The sequence below is a fragment of the Neoarius graeffei genome, chromosome 24, assembly GCF_027579695.1.
Source record: "Neoarius graeffei isolate fNeoGra1 chromosome 24, fNeoGra1.pri, whole genome shotgun sequence".
Lineage (NCBI taxonomy): Eukaryota > Metazoa > Chordata > Actinopteri > Siluriformes > Ariidae > Neoarius > Neoarius graeffei.
In genome coordinates this window covers 31,905,740-31,924,584 of record NC_083592.1, presented here as the reverse complement: position 1 = coordinate 31,924,584, position 18,845 = coordinate 31,905,740, and the positions used below count along the sequence as shown (strand labels likewise).

Below are 18,845 nucleotides of genomic sequence, written 5' to 3'. Positions count from 1 at the left end.
TTTGAAGACAGAGTGGTAAGTCTTTATTTCTCCTTTTCAATATTTTATCAATATTATTGTGTACACATAGAGTAGATTAATTGATGGTCAACTGCGTTACCAACATATTCATGTGAACTTGTTTTAGATGTTAGATTTACAAATATGAAGATAAAGTGTATAAAAATATGAGTTGATCAAGGTCTTCGGGTGACAGGTCTGAGGTCTGTAGTTAGCACAAGGCGCTAAAAATGGCTGAAATGTCAACTGTGTTACCTGTCAACCATGTTACCCATCAACAGTAACACAGTTGACAGTGAATAACACAGTTGACAGTATCAGTAGTATTGTCACAATTTTTGTTCATATTGAGATAAATACAGCAGGGATTGAAACGGGCGGTCGCCCACTCGCCAATGTGAGTTGGAAAGGGTACGGGTGACTAGTGACAACATATACTTGACCGAGTGGGCGACTGGCTCGCCACGCTATATATATATCAAACTACTCACTGCCTTGATGGTTTCTATCAATGATTCTCGCCCATTTTAAGCAGAACTTGGTCTACTTTACCGTTTTTTACGATAATTTCAATAGATTTTGTGAGACATTTGTCAAGTTGGCATAGATGCGGGTGCCGCCATATTGTTTACATGCGCAGTATACACCGCTACATGCAGCATGGCTGTGCGAAGTTTCGTTTCTTCCCGTTCATTTTCATTGCTGCCCGTGAAGACAAATGTAACTTGAACCGCTATTAGTCAGATAGATTAGACCCCCGCAAAGTTTAAAAGTCCTTGACTTGACATTTCTGACAGCTATCAAAACAAATGGATATCGCTCAACAAGTATGATGAGCCAGAGCAGCCTGCAGGTGATGAGAGGGAGTATGTGGCAGGAGATGTAGAGCCCCAGGAGAGACAGAATGAGGAGGTGGAAGATGAAGATGACGAGGAGGCACAGCATGATGTGGTGTATGACCCGATAGATGATGATCTGGATGAGGGTTTCGAAGATTGTGATGATAATAAGATGACTGAGGAAGAAGTTTATAGACAGTTGAAATTGATCACTCATGTATAATATGGTTGTATTATATGAATAAATATATAAAATCGGCTTGAAATTTGTAATTATAAATACGGACCAGTGCTACTCCATTCGGACCAGTACCTCTGAGAGGCACTGGTCCAAATGGACCAGTGCTCCCAAATTCCCGTTTCAATCCCTGTACAGGGATTTGTCCATACATGTCAACCTATACGGAATGTCCGTATTTTATACGGATTTGATTCAATAAACGTAGTATACGGGCGTACAAATAAAGTTATGCGGATTCTTTAAAAAAGCTTCAATATTTATTTAGAGCTATAATCAATTCCCACGATGATAAAAGAGCGCATAACATTTACAAACGTACTGTACACCACAGAAAGCACTGACAGCCAGTAAAGAGTCTTATGAAATCGCGCGTTATCTTGTGGTAGCGAGACTTCGTTCCACTTTTGATCATGCGCACACCGCATTGCGAGAATCCCACCAACTGGGAAGTAACCGTATTTCCACCTGAGCGACTTTCGCTAGCGACTGAAAAGATTCTGAATGGGCACTCCGGCAAGATCAACACAGACACTTGCTGTGACATGCAGCCTAGTGAGGTATTGGTGCAGACTGCTAAAAAAAAAAAGCTGTCATGGAGTACAATTCAGAACATTAGAGTGACACTTTGTGTTTTTGTCGAACATTGGAGCTTTGTATTCATTCTGAAGGTTTATTGTTATTAATATTGAATAAAAAGTAACTTGGATATATCATTTGTTAATTATCATTCAAATTTTAGGTAAATTATTTTAATTTGCATCTTATACGGATTTTATAAGGGAAATATGGATTTTGGAGGTTGGTTATACAGGTTTGATTGACCAAGGGTTGACATGTATGTTTGTCTTTTAGGGAGATGAGATTATCAGCTGCTGAGAAGCAGCGCCAGTACAGTCCTGAAAAGGACTGCTGACAGGCTTGTCAGTCATGGCAAAGACATCCCAAATGCTGAAGTCTTTTTCAGTGCACTGGTGGATGCACAGACCTCAGTACAACTGCATTACATCACTGAGGAAGACATAAATGATGCGACAAAGAGCATGCCAGAGAGTCTCCCAGTGGTGCCATCAACCATGCGCATTCACCAAGTTGCAACAGTTACCCCAGGACAAATCACTTACAGTGTTGTAAGCTGCATTTGTTCGATAAGACAGACCCAGGAGTGTTGCTGTTCTAACCCTAAAATCTTCACCTTCGAGGTTCAGGCAAGAGCACACACAGAAGAGGACAACAGTCACAATCCACCTGTTATTGCTTGGAAAAGCTCAGACATCATTGGCCAGTGGTGTTGTCTGAAATATGATGGTGAGATTTATCCTGGATTGATTCAGGAGGTGAATGAAACACATGTGAAAGTGAAATGCATGCACCGGATTGGACTCAACCGCTTCTTCTGGCCACAGCGGGATGATATTTTATGGTATTTACATGACGATATCATCAGAATGATTCTTCCTCCAACCTCTGTGACCTCACGTCATATGGAGATAGTCAGGGACATATGGTCCAAGATCTCAGACCTGTGAGACACATCAGAGATGGACATCTGAACATGACTGATTATAGACATGGTGGATTAAAATGTTCAAGTTTGTTTTTTATCTGTTCAATTGAATTTATCAACTTAACTACAACACCCTAGAGATTAAAAATGTTCAAGTTTGTTTTTATCTGTTCAATTGAATTTATCAACTTAACTATAACACTGGCGGCACGGTGGTGTAGTGGTTAGCGCTGTCGCCTCACAGCAAGAAGGTCCTGGGTTCGAGCCCCATGGCCGGCGAGGGCCTTTCTGTGCGGAGTTTGCATGTTCTCCCCGTGTCCGTGTGGGTTTCCTCCGGGTGCTCCGGTTTCCCCCACAGTCCAAAGACATGCAGGTTAGGTTAACTGGTGACTCTAAATTGACCGTAGGTGTGAATGTGAGTGTGAATGGTTGTCTGTGTCTATGTGCCCTGTGATGACCTAGCGACTTGTCCAGGGTGTACCCCGCCTTTCGCCCGTAGTCAGCTGGGATAGGCTCCAGCTTGCCTGCGACCCTGTAGAAGGATAAAGCGGCTAGAGATAATGAGATGAGATTAGATGAACTATAACACTATAATGTTCAAGTTTGCTATGTTCCCATAAATTATCTATTGTTGAAATTATTTTTAGTCTGTTCACTTGAAAATTGATTACATTTAAATAAATAAGTAATTCACAATTAATAATTAATTTTTATATTAAAAAAAGATTACTCTTGTTGTCTCCTGTCAACTGTGTTACTTCTGTCAACCGTGTTACTTTTTCTGTCAACTGTGTTACATGTGGTTTTTGTGCGATAAAGACTTTAGATGTTGGATAAACTGCAACAAAAACAGTTGGAGGATATCTCTGAAGAGGGAAGTATTATATTAGGATGGTGAATGACTTTACATTTAGTACAATGTGAATTTATGTTGAAAAAAGTTTCATCCTTCACCATAATGTCTCACAGAATTGTCATTATGAAGCCCAAAATTCATATTTTCAAATCAGTTAGACAGATATTTCAAATCAGTTAGACAGATAATCTCAAAACCCCTGGTGAATAGACTCAAACACTTTAAAATAAATGTGTTATCAAATATGTAGTATTTCATATAAGTCTTATATGAGACATTTGTCCGTAACACAGTTGACAAAAAAATGAAACAAATGTTTATTTGCATTAAAAAAATTAAAAACCCATTTGAGTTTAATCCCGCCAAATAATGAATTTAATACAGGGTGTATATTATGGAAACATGTAGTTTATTTATCAAAAAATAATACTGATATTTTCTCTTTTTGGTTAACATGAAATGTACCCCTAATTATAGAATGACCCAGGCATATACAGAGCTAATTCTGTGTCCCAGTCAGATCGTACGTTCTAGAGTAGAGCAGACAATCAGCAGTTTTGTCCTTGTGTTCACTGAGGGTGGAAAAAAAGAGATTGTCATTTTGCTAGAAATGGTGCATAGAAGAATCTATACTGGTTCACACTTCTTATACTGACAAAGTGTGTGAAATTGTAAAGACGAGAACGAAAAGCTGAAGTAAAACATACTTACACGGGCAAAAACAACACAGGATTCATTTGACAGTGACTTGATACCAAGGTCTTTTACCCAGCCACACCCAAAAAAGTTGTAAGCCTCCATACTCTCCCACGCTTTCATCTGTTTTGCGGTGTAGAAGGATGTCTGCACCACCAGATAGTTCGAGATGTCGGGGAACTCGACTGAAGGGTAGTTTTTGAGATCGTATGACAAATCCTTCTTTCCCAGACTGTAGGGGTCGATTCCATTGCACATAGCAATCTTCTGAATATATCTAAAGCAAGCAGTGGCTTCTAGATTACGAGCATAAGTTATTGCTAGTTGTTTGCACTACGACAGCTGTTTAGACCACTAGCTATTTCACTTCTGGTAAAACGGCTAAGAAAAGTCGCATAACTGAAACCCAGCAATTTTGCGATAATCACCTTGAGCGACTTGGCAAAAGGGCGGCCGTTCGTTTTGTCTCCGGAAGTGAGGAAGAATTACAAATTATGACAGAAAACGCTGTTCCTAAAAAGTAGTAAAGATACTATGAAGTTTGGGGTAAAACCATTCAAAGGTAAGGTGGAATTCATTCATCCATCTATCCATTATCTGTAGCTGCTTATCCTGTCCTACAGGGTCACAGGCAAGCTGGAGCCTATCCCAGCTGACTACACCCTGGACAAGTCGCCAGGTCATCGCAGGGCCGACACAGAGACAAACAACCATTCACACTCACATTCACACCGACGGTCAATTTAGAACCACCAGTTCGCCTAAGCTGCATGTCTTTGGACTGTGGAGGAAACCGGAGCACCCGGCGGAAACCCACGCGGACACGGGGAGAACATGCAAACTCCACACAGAAAGTCCTGAGTCAGCCATGAGGCTCGAACCCAGAACCTTCTTGCTGTGAGGCGATAATCACCGTGCTGCCCTGTAAGGTGGAATTATGATTTATTTTATCTATTTCAAAACCAAGTATTTTATGTGACACAAGTCTGCACGCAAGCTGGAGCCTATCCCAGCTGACTACACCCTGGACAAGTCGCCAGGTCATCGTAGGGCCGACACAGAGACAAACAACCATTCACACTCACATTCACACCGACGGTCAATTTAGAACCACCAGTTAGCCTAACCTGCATGTCTTTGGACTGTGGAGGAAACCGGAGCACCCGGCAGAAACCCACGCAGACACGGCGAGAACATGCAAACTCCACGCAGAAAGTCCTGAGTCAGCCATGAGGCTCGAACCCAGAACCTTCTTGCTGTGAGGCGATAATCACCGTGCTGCCCTGTAAGGTGGAATTATGATTTATTTTATCTATTTCAAAACCAAGTATTTTATGTGACAAGTCTGCACGCAAGCTGGAGCCTATCCCAGCTGACTACACCCTGGATGAGTCGCCAGGTTATCGCAGGGCCGACACAGAGACAAACAACCATTCACACTCACATTCACACTGACGGTCAATTTAGAGCCACCAGTTAGCCTAACCTGCATGTCTTTGGACTGTGGAGGAAACCGGAGCACCCGGCGGAAACCCACGCGGACACGGGGAGAACATGCAAACTCCACACAGAAAGTCCTGAGTCAGCCATGAGGCTCGAACCCAGAACCTTCTTGCTGTGAGGCGATAATCACCGTGCTGCCCTGTAAGGTGGAATTATGATTTATTTTATCTATTTCAAAACCAAGTATTTTATGTGACACAAGTCTGCACGCAAGCTGGAGCCTATCCCAGCTGACTACACCCTGGACAAGTCGCCAGGTCATCGTAGGGCCGACACAGAGACAAACAACCATTCACACTCACATTCACACCGACGGTCAATTTAGAACCACCAGTTAGCCTAACCTGCATGTCTTTGGACTGTGGAGGAAACCGGAGCACCCGGCAGAAACCCACGCAGACACGGCGAGAACATGCAAACTCCACGCAGAAAGTCCTGAGTCAGCCATGAGGCTCGAACCCAGAACCTTCTTGCTGTGAGGCGATAATCACCGTGCTGCCCTGTAAGGTGGAATTATGATTTATTTTATCTATTTCAAAACCAAGTATTTTATGTGACAAGTCTGCACGCAAGCTGGAGCCTATCCCAGCTGACTACACCCTGGATGAGTCGCCAGGTTATCGCAGGGCCGACACAGAGACAAACAACCATTCACACTCACATTCACACTGACGGTCAATTTAGAGCCACCAGTTAGCCTAACCTGCATGTCTTTGGACTGTGGAGGAAACCGGAGCACCCGGCGGAAACCCACGCGGACACGGGGAGAACATGCAAACTCCACACAGAAAGTCCTGAGTCAGCCATGAGGCTCGAACCCAGAACCTTCTTGCTGTGAGGCGATAATCACCGTGCTGCCCTGTAAGGTGGAATTATGATTTATTTTATCTATTTCAAAACCAAGTATTTTATGTGACACAAGTCTGCACGCAAGCTGGAGCCTATCCCAGCTGACTACACCCTGGACAAGTCGCCAGGTCATCGTAGGGCCGACACAGAGACAAACAACCATTCACACTCACATTCACACCGACGGTCAATTTAGAACCACCAGTTAGCCTAACCTGCATGTCTTTGGACTGTGGAGGAAACCGGAGCACCCGGCAGAAACCCACGCAGACACGGCGAGAACATGCAAACTCCACGCAGAAAGTCCTGAGTCAGCCATGAGGCTCGAACCCAGAACCTTCTTGCTGTGAGGCGATAATCACCGTGCTGCCCTGTAAGGTGGAATTATGATTTATTTTATCTATTTCAAAACCAAGTATTTTATGTGACAAGTCTGCACGCAAGCTGGAGCCTATCCCAGCTGACTACACCCTGGATGAGTCGCCAGGTTATCGCAGGGCCGACACAGAGACAAACAACCATTCACACTCACATTCACACTGACGGTCAATTTAGAGCCACCAGTTAGCCTAACCTGCATGTCTTTGGACTGTGGAGGAAACCGGTGCACCCGGCGGAAACCCACGCGGACACGGCGAGAACATGCAAACTCCACACAGAAAGTCCTGAGTCAGCCATGAGGCTCGAACCCAGAACCTTCTTGCTGTGAGACGATAATCACCGTGCTGCCCTGTAAGGTGGAATTATGATTTATTTTATCTATTTCAAAACCAAGTATTTTATGTGACACAAGTCTGCACGCAAGCTGGAGCCTATCCCAGCTGACTACACCCTGGACAAGTCGCCAGATCATTGCAGGGCCGACACAGAGACAAACAACTATTCACACTCACACCGACGGTCAATTTAGAGCCACCAGTTAGCCTAACCTGCATGTCTTTGGACTGTGGAGGAAACCGGAGCACCCGGTGGAAACCCACGCAGACACGGCGAGAACATGCAAACTCCACGCAGAAAGGCCTGAGTCAGCCATGAGGCTCGAACCCAGAACCTTCTTGCTGTAAGGCGATAATCACCGTGCTGCCCTGTAAGGTGGAATTATGATTTATTTTATCTATTTCAAAACCAAGTATTTTATGTGACACAAGTCTGCACGCGGGCGGCACGGTGGTGTAGTGGTTAGCGCTGTCGCCTCACAGCAAGAAGGTCCTGGGTTTGAGCCCCGGGGCCGGCGAGGGCCTTTCTGTGCGGAGTTTGCATGTTCTCCCCGTGTCCGCGTGGGTTTCCTCCGGGTGCTCCGGTTTCCCCCACAGTCCAAAGACATGCAGGTTAGGTTAACTGGTGACTCTAAATTGACCGTAGGTGTGAATGTGAGTGTGAATGGTTGTGTGTCTATGTGTCAGCCCTGTGATGACCTGGCGACTTGTCCAGGGTGTACACCGCCTTTCGCCCGTAGTCAGCTGGGATAGGCTCCAGCTTGCCTGCGATCCTGTAGAAGGATAAAGCGGCTACAGATAATGAGATGAGATGAGAAGTCTGCACGCAAGCTGGAGCCTATCCCAGCTGACTACACCCTGGACAAGTCGCCAGGTCATCACAGGGCCGACACAGAGACAAACAACCATTCACACTCACACTCACACCGACGGTCGATTTAGAACCACCAGTTAGCCTAACCTGCATGTCTTTGGACTGTGGAGGAAACCGGAGCACCCGGCGGAAACCCACACAGACACGGCGAGAACATGCAAACTCCACACAGAAAGTCCTGAGTCAGCCATGAGGCTCGAACCCAGAACCTTCTTGCTGTGAGGTGGAATTGTGATTTATTTTATGTATTTCAAAACCAAGTGTTTTATGTGACACAAGTCTGCACGCATTACATTTGCATGCAGCTTTTGAAGATTGAAAAATTATTATTTTAAAAATAATAATCATCTCTGTGTTTATACTAAAAGAATGACCCGCCTCAGTGAGCAGTGTGTGTCCCTGACTGATCGTGTGAGAGCTGGTTTTATTTGGAAGGGAACAGAAGATGGGGCTGTTCCACTGGGGGCTAAACCTCCCTCAGCCGTTAGGAGGAGACGCGTCTCTGCTCGGCCAGCGGCTCCTGGTGAGTTCCGCTGCTCTGCCCACTCTCATGGTCTTCATCCGTGGATTTCTTCAGTTGGATTGAGAGGATAAATTATTAAGGTATGGAACAGAATTGTTGTTTAACACGGGCTGTTTCTCTGGCGTGCTCAGAGCAGGACTAGATTTAATTACAGCTAGCTGTCGAGATTACAGCCAAATATTGGCTGTGTGTGTTTTTATAAAATAGTACAGCTATAGCTGATAATATTATATGGTCGGTTCGGGGAGCTAGTTATAGCTGGAGCGAAGATAGCAGACTGTTTTTATTTAATTTATTTTTAACAAACAATGCAAGCTCGCTAAGCGCCTTTGATAGACTCTGCTATACAGCAAACCTGGTTAGCTAGTAACTAGCTGGCTAACAAACAAAGCAGTAGCTTGCTAGCTGAGCACGATATTTAGTCTTTAGCCGACTGTATTATTGTGTGCTGGTCATTTTGTAGTGTTTGGTGATGTTTAAACTGAACTCGGTGTGCCATTTAGCTTGCTAATAGATTTGCGTCCTGCTCTGACGGCTAACATTAGAGAGCTGGACTTTCTCCGGCCTAACGCTGCCGAGCTGTCTGCATTATCAGTGCGTTTGAATTGAAGGTAAAGTGCGGATTATAATCCGGCGGTTCAGGCACCGAGATGGAGTAAAACTAGCGCTGATGGTTTGTTTCGGCTTGTTCTGTTGTAGGACGCGGCCTCAGGATGGACTTGGATTTAGGGGTTGGGGGCGACAGCAGCACACGACGGAAGATGAACGCGACGAGCGAGGCAGTGGAGATCACACCGCTGGAAATGTATGATTCAGCGAGGGCCAAGATAGCGGCCAACCTGCACTGGCTGTTTGCTAAAGCCTACGGAATCGGTAAGGTGTTTGTTTATCTTTACATAACACACGCGGGGTAACTGCTGAGCTGAGAGAAGCAGTGAAGAGACACAGCTACTCGACTCCATCCTCAACACAGTGTTTTCGAACATGTTTACAATCCACAAGGCTTGGTTTGGCTTTAAATGTGGTACATGGAGTTAAATACTGATGTGTATTAAAGGGACCGATTTAGTGTTTATATATATATGAAAGCATGTCCCTTTACACAGTCGTGAGGCGACCGTGCCGCCCTATAGCAAGAAGGTTCCGGGTTCGAACCCAGCGGCCGGCTGCCCCTTTTCCACCAAAGCAGTTCCAGGGCTGGTTCGGGGCCAGTGCTTTCGCGGTCTTGTTATTGTTGTTGGTCTTAACAACTTTGCGCCCCCCCACTGACGTAAGCGGTTCTTTCCTCTGGCCCAGCAGAGAGTTGGTGCTAGCCTGGAACCGGTTTTTCTGGCCCCAGAGCCAGTTCTTTGTCAGTGGAAACAGAAAACCCGGTTCCAAACTAAGCACTGGCCCCAAACCAGCCCTGGAACTGCTTTGGTGGAAAAGGGGCATGGGAGACCAAATGGTCTCCCACTGGCCAGATTTGGTCTCCTAGTCAATGCCAAACCAGCTTCACTGGTGCCCCTTTTCCACCAAAGCAGTTCCAGGGCTGGTTCGGGGTCAGTGCTTAGTTTGGAACCGGGTTTTCTGTTTCCACTGACAAAGAACTGGCTCTGGGGCCAGAAAAACCGGTTCCAGGCTAGCACCAACTCTCTGCTGGGCCAGAGGAAAGAACCGCTTACGTCAGTGGGGGGACGCAAAGTTGTTAAGACCAACAACAATAACAAGACCGCGAAAGATCACCATTTTTAAGTGACGAGAAGCCGCAGCTGTACAAACGCGAAGTCAGCCATTATTATTGTTGCTGCTGCTGCTGCTGCTGCTTCCATGTTGTTTTTGATTCGATATTCGCGCCAAGGTTTATGCAAACGTAGCGACATAATGACATATACAGCGACGTAACTGACGTAGCTCCGCGAGCTATGGAAACGCAAACTGGTTCTCAGCTGGCTCGCAAGTTGAACGAGTTGTGAACCAGCACTGGCCCCGAACCAGCCCTGGAACTGATTTGGTGGAAGAGGGGTGTGGAGTTTGCATGTTCTCCCCGTGTCTGCATGGGTTTCCGCCACAATCCAAAGACATGTATGCCCCTTTTCCACCAAAGCAGTTCCAGGGCTGGTTCGGGGCCAGTGCTTAGTTTGGAACCGGGTTTTCTGTTTCCACTGACAAAGAACCGGCTCTGGGGCCAGAAAACCGGTTCCAGGCTAGCACCAACTCTCTGCTGGGCCAGAGGAAAGAACCGCTTATGTCAGTGGGGGGGCGCGAAGTTGTTAAGACCAACAACAATCGCAAGACTGCGAAACAGAGCATTTTTTAACATAGTTACTGGTACCCCTTTTCCACCAAATCCATTCCGGGGCTGGTGCTGGTTCACAACTCGTTCAACTTGCGAGCCAGCTGAGAACCAGTTTGCTTTTCCATAGCTCGCGGTGCTAAGGGAAGACACGTCAGTTATGTCACTGTATACGTCAGTTACGTCGCTACGTTTGCATAAACCTTGGCGCGAATATCGATGCAAAAACAACACGGAAGAAGAAGCAGCAGCAACAACAACAATAATAATAATGGCTAACTTCGCGTTTGTACAGCTGCGGCTTCTCGTCGCTTAAAAATGGCAATCTTTCGCGGTCTTATTGTTGTTGGTCTTCTCTGGCCCAGCAGAGAGTTGGTGCTAGCCTGGAACTGGTTTTTCTGGCCCCAGAGCCAGTTCTTTGTCAGTGGAAACAGAAAACCCGGTTCCAAACTAAGCACTGGCCCCGAACCAGCCCTGGAACTGCTTTGGTGGAAAAGGGGCATGGGAGACCAAATGGTCTCCCACTGGCCAGATTTGGTCTCCTAGTCAATGCCAAACCAGCTTCACTGGTGCCCCTTTTCCACCAAAGCAGTTCCAGGGCTGGTTCGGGGCCAGTGCTTAGTTTGGAACCAGGTTTTCTGTTTCCACTGACGAAGAACTGGCTCTGGGGCCAGAAAAACCGGTTCCAGGCTAGCACCAACTCTCTGCTGGGCCAGAGGAAAGAACCGCTTATGTCAGTGGGGGGGGGCGGAGTTGTTAAGCCCAACAACAATAACAAGACCGCGAAAGATCGCCATTTTTAAGTGATGAGAAGCCGCAGCTGTACAAACGCAAAGTCAGCCATTATTATTATTGTTGTTGTTGCTGCTTCTTCCGTGGTGTTTTTGCTTCGATATTCGCGCCAAGGTTTATGCAAACGTAGCAACGTAACTGATGTATACAACGACGTAACTGACGTATACAGCGACGTAATGACGTGGCTTCCCTTAGCACCGCGAGCTATGGAAAAGCAAACACATGCAAACTCCACACAGAAAGACCCTCGCCGGCTGCTGGGTTCGAACCCAGAACCTTCTTGCTGTGAGACGACCATGCTAACCACTACACCACCGTGCTGCCCGAAGGGCATATCCTGGACCAATTTAGTGTTTTTTTTTTTTTTTTTAATTTTTATTTTTTTTATATGAAAGTATGTTCCTTTACACACTCATCCAGATTTACTATTAGCACTTCCGTATAAGTGGGTTGCATCTGACGTCACATCCGCCTCATTAGATATGCAAGATATGAAGTGGTGGTCAGCTAAGCTTACTGCTCACAAAGCGATACTATTGCTGGGGCACCTTGTGAGGGTTTTTTTTTTTTAATTATTATATGAAAATATGTCCCTTTACACACATCCAGAAGGGTAATTTTACACAAGGCCATCTGTCTGCAGCAGAAAAAAATAAAACGCATCTGGAAAAATCCCAAGGGAGTCTGGAGCCATATTGATCCAGATTCGTGATGTCACGTGCGGATCCGCTAGCAGGCTGAGAGACAAACACAGGAACACCTAATTTAGAGTATAGTCTCTCTTATTTCTTACTCTGGCAACAGTCAACTTGTGAATTGCTGATTTTCTTGGTCTTTTTCTTGGCTCTGCTTGGCCCTCGGCTTCGAGGGCCTCAGTGGATGCGGCACTTCGCCTTTTGTCAGGGGAGACAAACACGGCTGGCTCCTTTGGTGACGCTGAGACAAATGGAGACGGTGTTGCTTTGGGCATTCTAACAGATGGAACTGCATCTCTTTTCAGATCAAGTTGCTTCTTGAAGCCCATTTTCTATTGCAAATAGTTCTTGAAGTCGTTGGGCTTTATGAAGTGAGCCCTGCATATGATGCTGTGGTCTGTTGCACATTGCCAGTTTTTCCGGGTGCCTCACACGAAGCGCTCCCATTTCTCTCTCATTGTCCGGTCTTTTGGGCAATGATGAGTACTAATCCCATCATGATTGGTGTTGCTACACCCTCCTACGATACATCTCTTGACCATTTTAATAATTACGTGATAACATTGAAGAAATTTGCAGAAAACCACCAGGTCGTATTCTCATAAACAAACCAACGCTGACATGGGATTCAGAAGGAGGCGTCCCGCACACGACGTCACGAAAATCAATGTTTGCCAGTAAATCCAAATGCCAAGTTTTTTCAGAGGCGGACCAATTTGCCTCAAATGGCTTGATTTCAACTGAATTTTTCTGGTATTGCGCAAGGTAAAAATAAAATTGCACAAAATGCAAAATGTGACAGATATTTGACCAAAGTTTAATATAAAATAGGAGAATTACATTGATCTTGCTCCTAAATATACCCAAGATGTGCCCTTTAAGAGACTCTGAGGGCCAATGCTTTTATTGTCCATGTGCATAATCTTCAGTGCACAATAACATACCCCAGAGCATTCTGACCCTTGTCATTAGCCCAATTCTGACTGGATTATGCCATGATCAGACCACATTTTTTTTTTCCTTTCATTATAATACATAGGGCCAAATTACTCAATTCTGATTGGTCAATCAAGGAGGGCTTTTTTTCCTTAACACAGGGCTGTATATCTGAAATGCTATTGGCTAGTTCGTTGCTTGGTTATGGTTACAAAAAATTAGCAAATTTTGTCAAAATGGCTGACTCTGCTGACTCAGCAATGCCACGTTTCGCTACATTTGACGAAGAATTGAATTGAAAGCTGCAAGCAAAAATGAAAATACCAAAGAAGTACGAATTTTTGGCTTTCCGTGTTTAAGAAATGGGTCGCAGAAAGGCCAAATAAACGAATCTGTAGTGGCATATGAATGCTGTGAGTTAGACAAGGTGCTATCGCAGTTTTATGCAGAAGTGAGGAAAGAAAACGGGGAAAACTACGAACCAGACTCTCTTAAAGTAATACAGGCAGCATTGGATCGGCATCGGAGACAAGAGAAACATCCGGGATCAATCCTGAGAGATGTTACTTTTCAAGAATCACGAGAAGTCCTCGAGGGAAAAGTGAGAGATTTGCGAAAACAAGGAATGCTTTAGAAACTGATTCAAACATGCAAGATAGTCTTGTGCCCTGATTGGTTCAGAAAACGTGGATGACAAATGTTGTGAACTTGAATGGCTTCCGAAGTATGAATTTGGCCCTATATATTATAAACAAGTAATCATATGGTTCCTCGTAAAATTAAGGATCAATTTCACTTGCCGTTTTGAAGTTTTGAAATTGCCCTCGTCGCGAATTTTCAAAACTGTGAAATTGATCCTGAATTTTACTCGGCCCCATACGATTACCTATACTGATTGCCTAATCTGGCATGGTGACTATCGTAGCGCCATATACTCTTGCTGTGTCTTGGTCAGGAGACTGGCAACGCTACAAATGTGACCCCGATCAATCATCATTCACGTCCTTGCGTGCTGTCAAGAAATTGTCGATTATGGTTACCAGTGAATGTGTTGTAGGAATTGTCAAATTAGGTGAGAAAATACAAAAAGGTGCTAGAAATGTTTAGTCTGGCTAACGCGACTTCAAAACTCTGCGAGCATTTGGTCTGGCAAAGATATTAAGCCCAACCGTTTCCCAAAGTGCGTGGTTGACCCGCCTCCCTGAAATGCCTCAGTTTGCTACTGGTTGAAGCCAGAAAAGGCTGTGACGAAGCTTAAACCAATCACATCACTCTTTCCTCTGACGTATGTGACGCAACGGGGCTAACTGGTAGATTAAACTCTTACCGAAGCCGGTCGGGAGCAAGGCGAAAACGTCCTTCCTTTCAATAAATACCTCCAGGGCTGCTCTTTGCTCCGTTTTCAATGAGAACTTGCTCCATGTTCGTAATGTTTCTAGTGAATGAAGCGCTTCCGGCATAGATTCTGTAAACAATCTATGGCTTCCGGTCACAGTTCTACTACGTCACTGCCTTGAACACGCCTCTACCCAGGGCCGTTGGAGATGCTCAAAGTTGATTGGCTCCCGATTTTTCGGGAGCTTGGAAGAGCTGTAGATAGCTTGCCTGGCCAGACTAAGCTCGCAACAGGCACTCGTGTTGCGTCACACTTAGGATGGGCGGGCCCAGGCTAAGAAATGTTAGACTTGTCAGAGTGGGTTTTTTTGTGGGTCGTCCCAGATGCCATTACAAGGCATCTGACGGGCTCAACACTTGAAATTTGTCAGCCATGACACATCTGTGGCAAAATTGTCCTGAATTTGTGTAGTCTGAGGTGGGATAAAATTATTATATTTATTATTATTATTATTATTTTTTTATTTTTTTTTTTTAAACTGGTATAGCTCTGGGATTTTAGTCCCATTTCAAATCAATCACATCAGTGAGTGTTACAGACTCCGTCTTGTACATGATGTAAAAGGACATGTCGAAATATAGCCAGGTAATTCTGTTGTATGATGTGGGGAAGGAGATATCCCCCCCCCCCCCCAAAAAAAAAAAGACTCCAGCAATATTTTCTATCACTAATCAGAACCAAACCAAGTATTAGCTGAGTTTAAAAATCTCATATGTTTAAATAGATGTTTACAAGGAATTGTCGGAGAAGTTTGAAGTAAGGTTCTGAGTTCCAAGCTTGGGTATAACCAATATGCAGCTTAGTCATGATCAAGCACAGTAAGTAGTTATAATAAAAACAAAAAACAATCAGTTTGTATGGGCATGACTATGGGTGCATCATGAACGTGGCTGACATGCCAAGCTTTGTGATTTATACAGAGATGGCTTATCTCATGTGAACTGATATGTACTACAGACATCCTCGGTCAATGTTACTTACCACACGTTTGTCCAGAAATATTTTATCTGAACAGTACTCTTGATGTAAGGTACAATCTTTTTATTTTTTTAAATAAAACTCTAGAATTATTATAGAGTTCATGGTCTCTTGTAGACTACTTTCTTTGCTGTTTGGCACACGGGGATAACGTATGTCATTGGTGGAGATCAATCTGGGTCATCACGGGCATCGTTCCGGATGTGAAGTGCAGAATTGTCCACTGACTTAAATCAGGATGAGCAGCATTTATTCTGTCTGCAGTGGTAGCAAGATGGAAAAATGTTGTGACTGAACCAGACACAAGTCTTGCTGTCCGAAAGGGCTTTAAGGAACTTGTCAGAAAGTAAATTTGGCTTTGTAAAAACTGAAGTGTGGGAAGATGTGGAAAATACCATTAGCAGATAATGTCATGTCTCGTTAAGCTTTTGTTTGAATGAAAGTGCCCAATTATTTGGTGTCAAGACCAAATAAAATTTTTCAGTCCGTGCTAGTCATCCATTTCCCAAAACCCTCTTTTGTGTCGTCATTGAGAACAAAATGTTGTACCTAAAACTTCTCCAGAAACTATTTTGACCCACCTCGAGGAACCCTGACACTTCGGTATCGAAGTTAGGGGAATTGTGTCCTGTGTAGAAAATTCATGTGCTCAAGCCTCTGATTTATGGTTTAGCATTTGCAAGCAGTGAGATTGTGTTCATAATCCGAGAAGGCGGAAGATGTTTAACCTCATTCTTCCTCTTTGCTTGTAATAGTCCAACAGTGAATCACAAAATGTAACGCTAAAACATCCTGTATAATCGCTGAAAAGCTGCAGACGTCACCCCTCAGTGTGTCTGGTACCTTATTTTTAACTAGTAGTATTTGCTTAAAACAGCTCCCTGCTGAGGCTTTATTTGTTTTTCTTCCTCCGATAAGTGAGCATAGTTTCACTGCACTAACAGTCCACCACAGGATGGAAAAGTGATAACCAAGAGCACTGTTGTACAAAGTATTTGCGTTTTTAGTGCTTTTCTTGGCGCTGGCTAGTGCCGGTCTGTTTTATACTGGCAGTGAAATGCTCAGGCAAATGTTCCTACAGGCAGTAGATTGAGTTTCTTGCTATTTACAGAATTAGTGGAATTTCTGGTAAGGTCAGCCTGTTTATCCTGCGCAGCAAAAGTTCTTCCTCTTATTTTGCATACTCTGTATTGTTTCATGGTCTGTGTAGGTTTGAGTTTGGTGAAGATTTGGATCGCACTCCATCACGCTAGAGAGGTTTTGAGCTCAAGAACTTGCCATTTGTTTATATCTCATGGTTCATGTAGAGTTTTTGAAGTACTTGTTAAGACCGTGTATGAAAATCATCTAGGTGTTGTACAGTATATGGAACCTGTCATAACTGGCTGGGAAATCTAATTCCACCTAAGACTCTACTAAGATAAATATATATTTATCTCGTATTCCACTAAGAAATATTTATTTTCCTGTAGATGTTTATGCAGCAGTGTTCCAAACATGTTAGATTTCTCACACCTGCCGTGTTGGTTTTTCCTTTTGACATCTGTCTTGCTGTTCTATTTCCTTCACTCCAGACCGCCAGGGCGGTGCTGAAAGCACTTGTGGAAAGATCTTTGCATCCGCGCATTTCGAGAATTGCATACAAAAGTTGTCATCTCATGACGTATGACGTGCCTGCCTATATAAGGCAACATCCCATGTCATTTGGCCTCTTCTTTTTTCTCGCGTTGGAATCGCATCTCTTCTGTTGGAATCCTGTGTGTGTTATCAGTTAACTGTGGGGAATACCTGCGACAATCTACAGTGCAGCTCGTGACTGAAGAGGACTTCAGTGGGACTCGACTCCACGCGAGCTGTTTGGTCGCTAAGGTAACTTGTTTTATGCATCGATGGTCACTGAATCTTGGCTGCCAAGTTTTCAGGGACGGCTATTATATCGGTCTTGTCACAAACTGCTCGGTTGCCGGCAGGTTTGTCAGTGTTGAGTGAGTTAGCGAATTGGTTGCCAATAACGTTAACGTGTACTTACAGCTTGCGTGAGCATCGGTTTTCTGGTTGCTAGTAAATAGTTGTCTGTAGCGGTAAAGTTGCGCTTGCGAACTCGCTAGTCTTGGTTGCCAGGCTAGCAAGCAGCGCTACACCTTGCTTCTTTTCTTAAAAAAAAAAAATCGTGGGTGAGTAGACACTGAGATGGATTTAGTGAGGTGTTCCACTTGCCCCAACCTCATGGAGGTGCTGGATGCACATGATCGCTGCGCGGAGTGCCTTGGCGTGCAACATCTAAGGGAGGCAATGTCTGATCCATGCCCTTCCTGTGCGTTAATGCCGCTTACTGTTAGACAGGCGCGGTTGGCTGGTGTGGAACGTGCGTCTAACAGTTTTCTGCTCTCGTATTCTCAGACACAGTGTAAGCTTTCACCACCAGTGCATGCAAAACAGCACAAAAAAAATCTAGGTCTTCTGAGATGGAGCGTAAAGTGGAACTGCTCTCATCTACAGTGGAGTGTCTGCTGCCTCTGCTTGCAGGGCCCCCCCTTACAGCAGAGGCACAGGTAGGTACTGTAGAGGAACAGCCTGCACCGCCTGCCACCTTGTCACCCGTTGGCTCATGTTCTCAGCCACCTGACCAAGAGGAAGTGATGTCTGTGGCTGCCTCAGACACCTTTTTCAGTCAGCCTTCTTCCTCGGCGCAACCACCAAGCGAAGTCCTGCCAGGTGTTGAGCCCCGTGATTCGGGCAGTGATGTTACCTCTGGGGAGTCTGCCTCAGTGGTGGGTTCGGTGGAGGCCACACTGAAGGCTTTGCTTGCACGTTTGCAGTTGGACACCCCAGTGCCTCCTACCAGATCTGAGAACATGTTCCTGCGCCGTGTTCAGTGTGCCTCTCTGGTAATTCCACAGTGTTGTGACTTTACTTCTGTGGTGGCCTCTGCCCTGGAGGCTGCTACGAAACCTGCCCGTCCAGACCAGATGTCTCGCATGCTTACGGCGATGCAGGACCCCGGTGCTGTTGGCTTGGGTAGCATGCCAGTAGTCGAATCAAGCATTGCTTCGCTCATTGTGTCTCCCGATGAAGCACTTCAGGAGCAGGTGCGTTGCCCTAACACTGAGTGCCATTGCACAGATGAGCTACTTTCTCATGCTTACAACTCTACTGCCTTTCTTGGCAG

General features: G+C 45.0%; 1 protein-coding gene across 3 annotated transcripts in view; it reads left to right on the top strand.

Moving 5' to 3' along the window:
- The first annotated feature begins 8,534 nt into the window (after nt 1-8,534).
- The window catches only part of camsap1b (calmodulin regulated spectrin-associated protein 1b), a 75,145-nt gene continuing 64,834 nt past the window's right edge, over nt 8,535-18,845 (top strand). For all 3 annotated transcript variants that reach the window (XM_060907056.1, XM_060907055.1, XM_060907054.1), the window contains exons 1-2: nt 8,535-8,681; nt 9,301-9,474. In XM_060907056.1, coding sequence (XP_060763039.1) covers nt 9,315-9,474 — 160 coding nt within the window. In that variant the 5' untranslated portion in view covers nt 8,535-8,681; nt 9,301-9,314. The remainder of the gene's footprint in view (nt 8,682-9,300; nt 9,475-18,845) is intronic.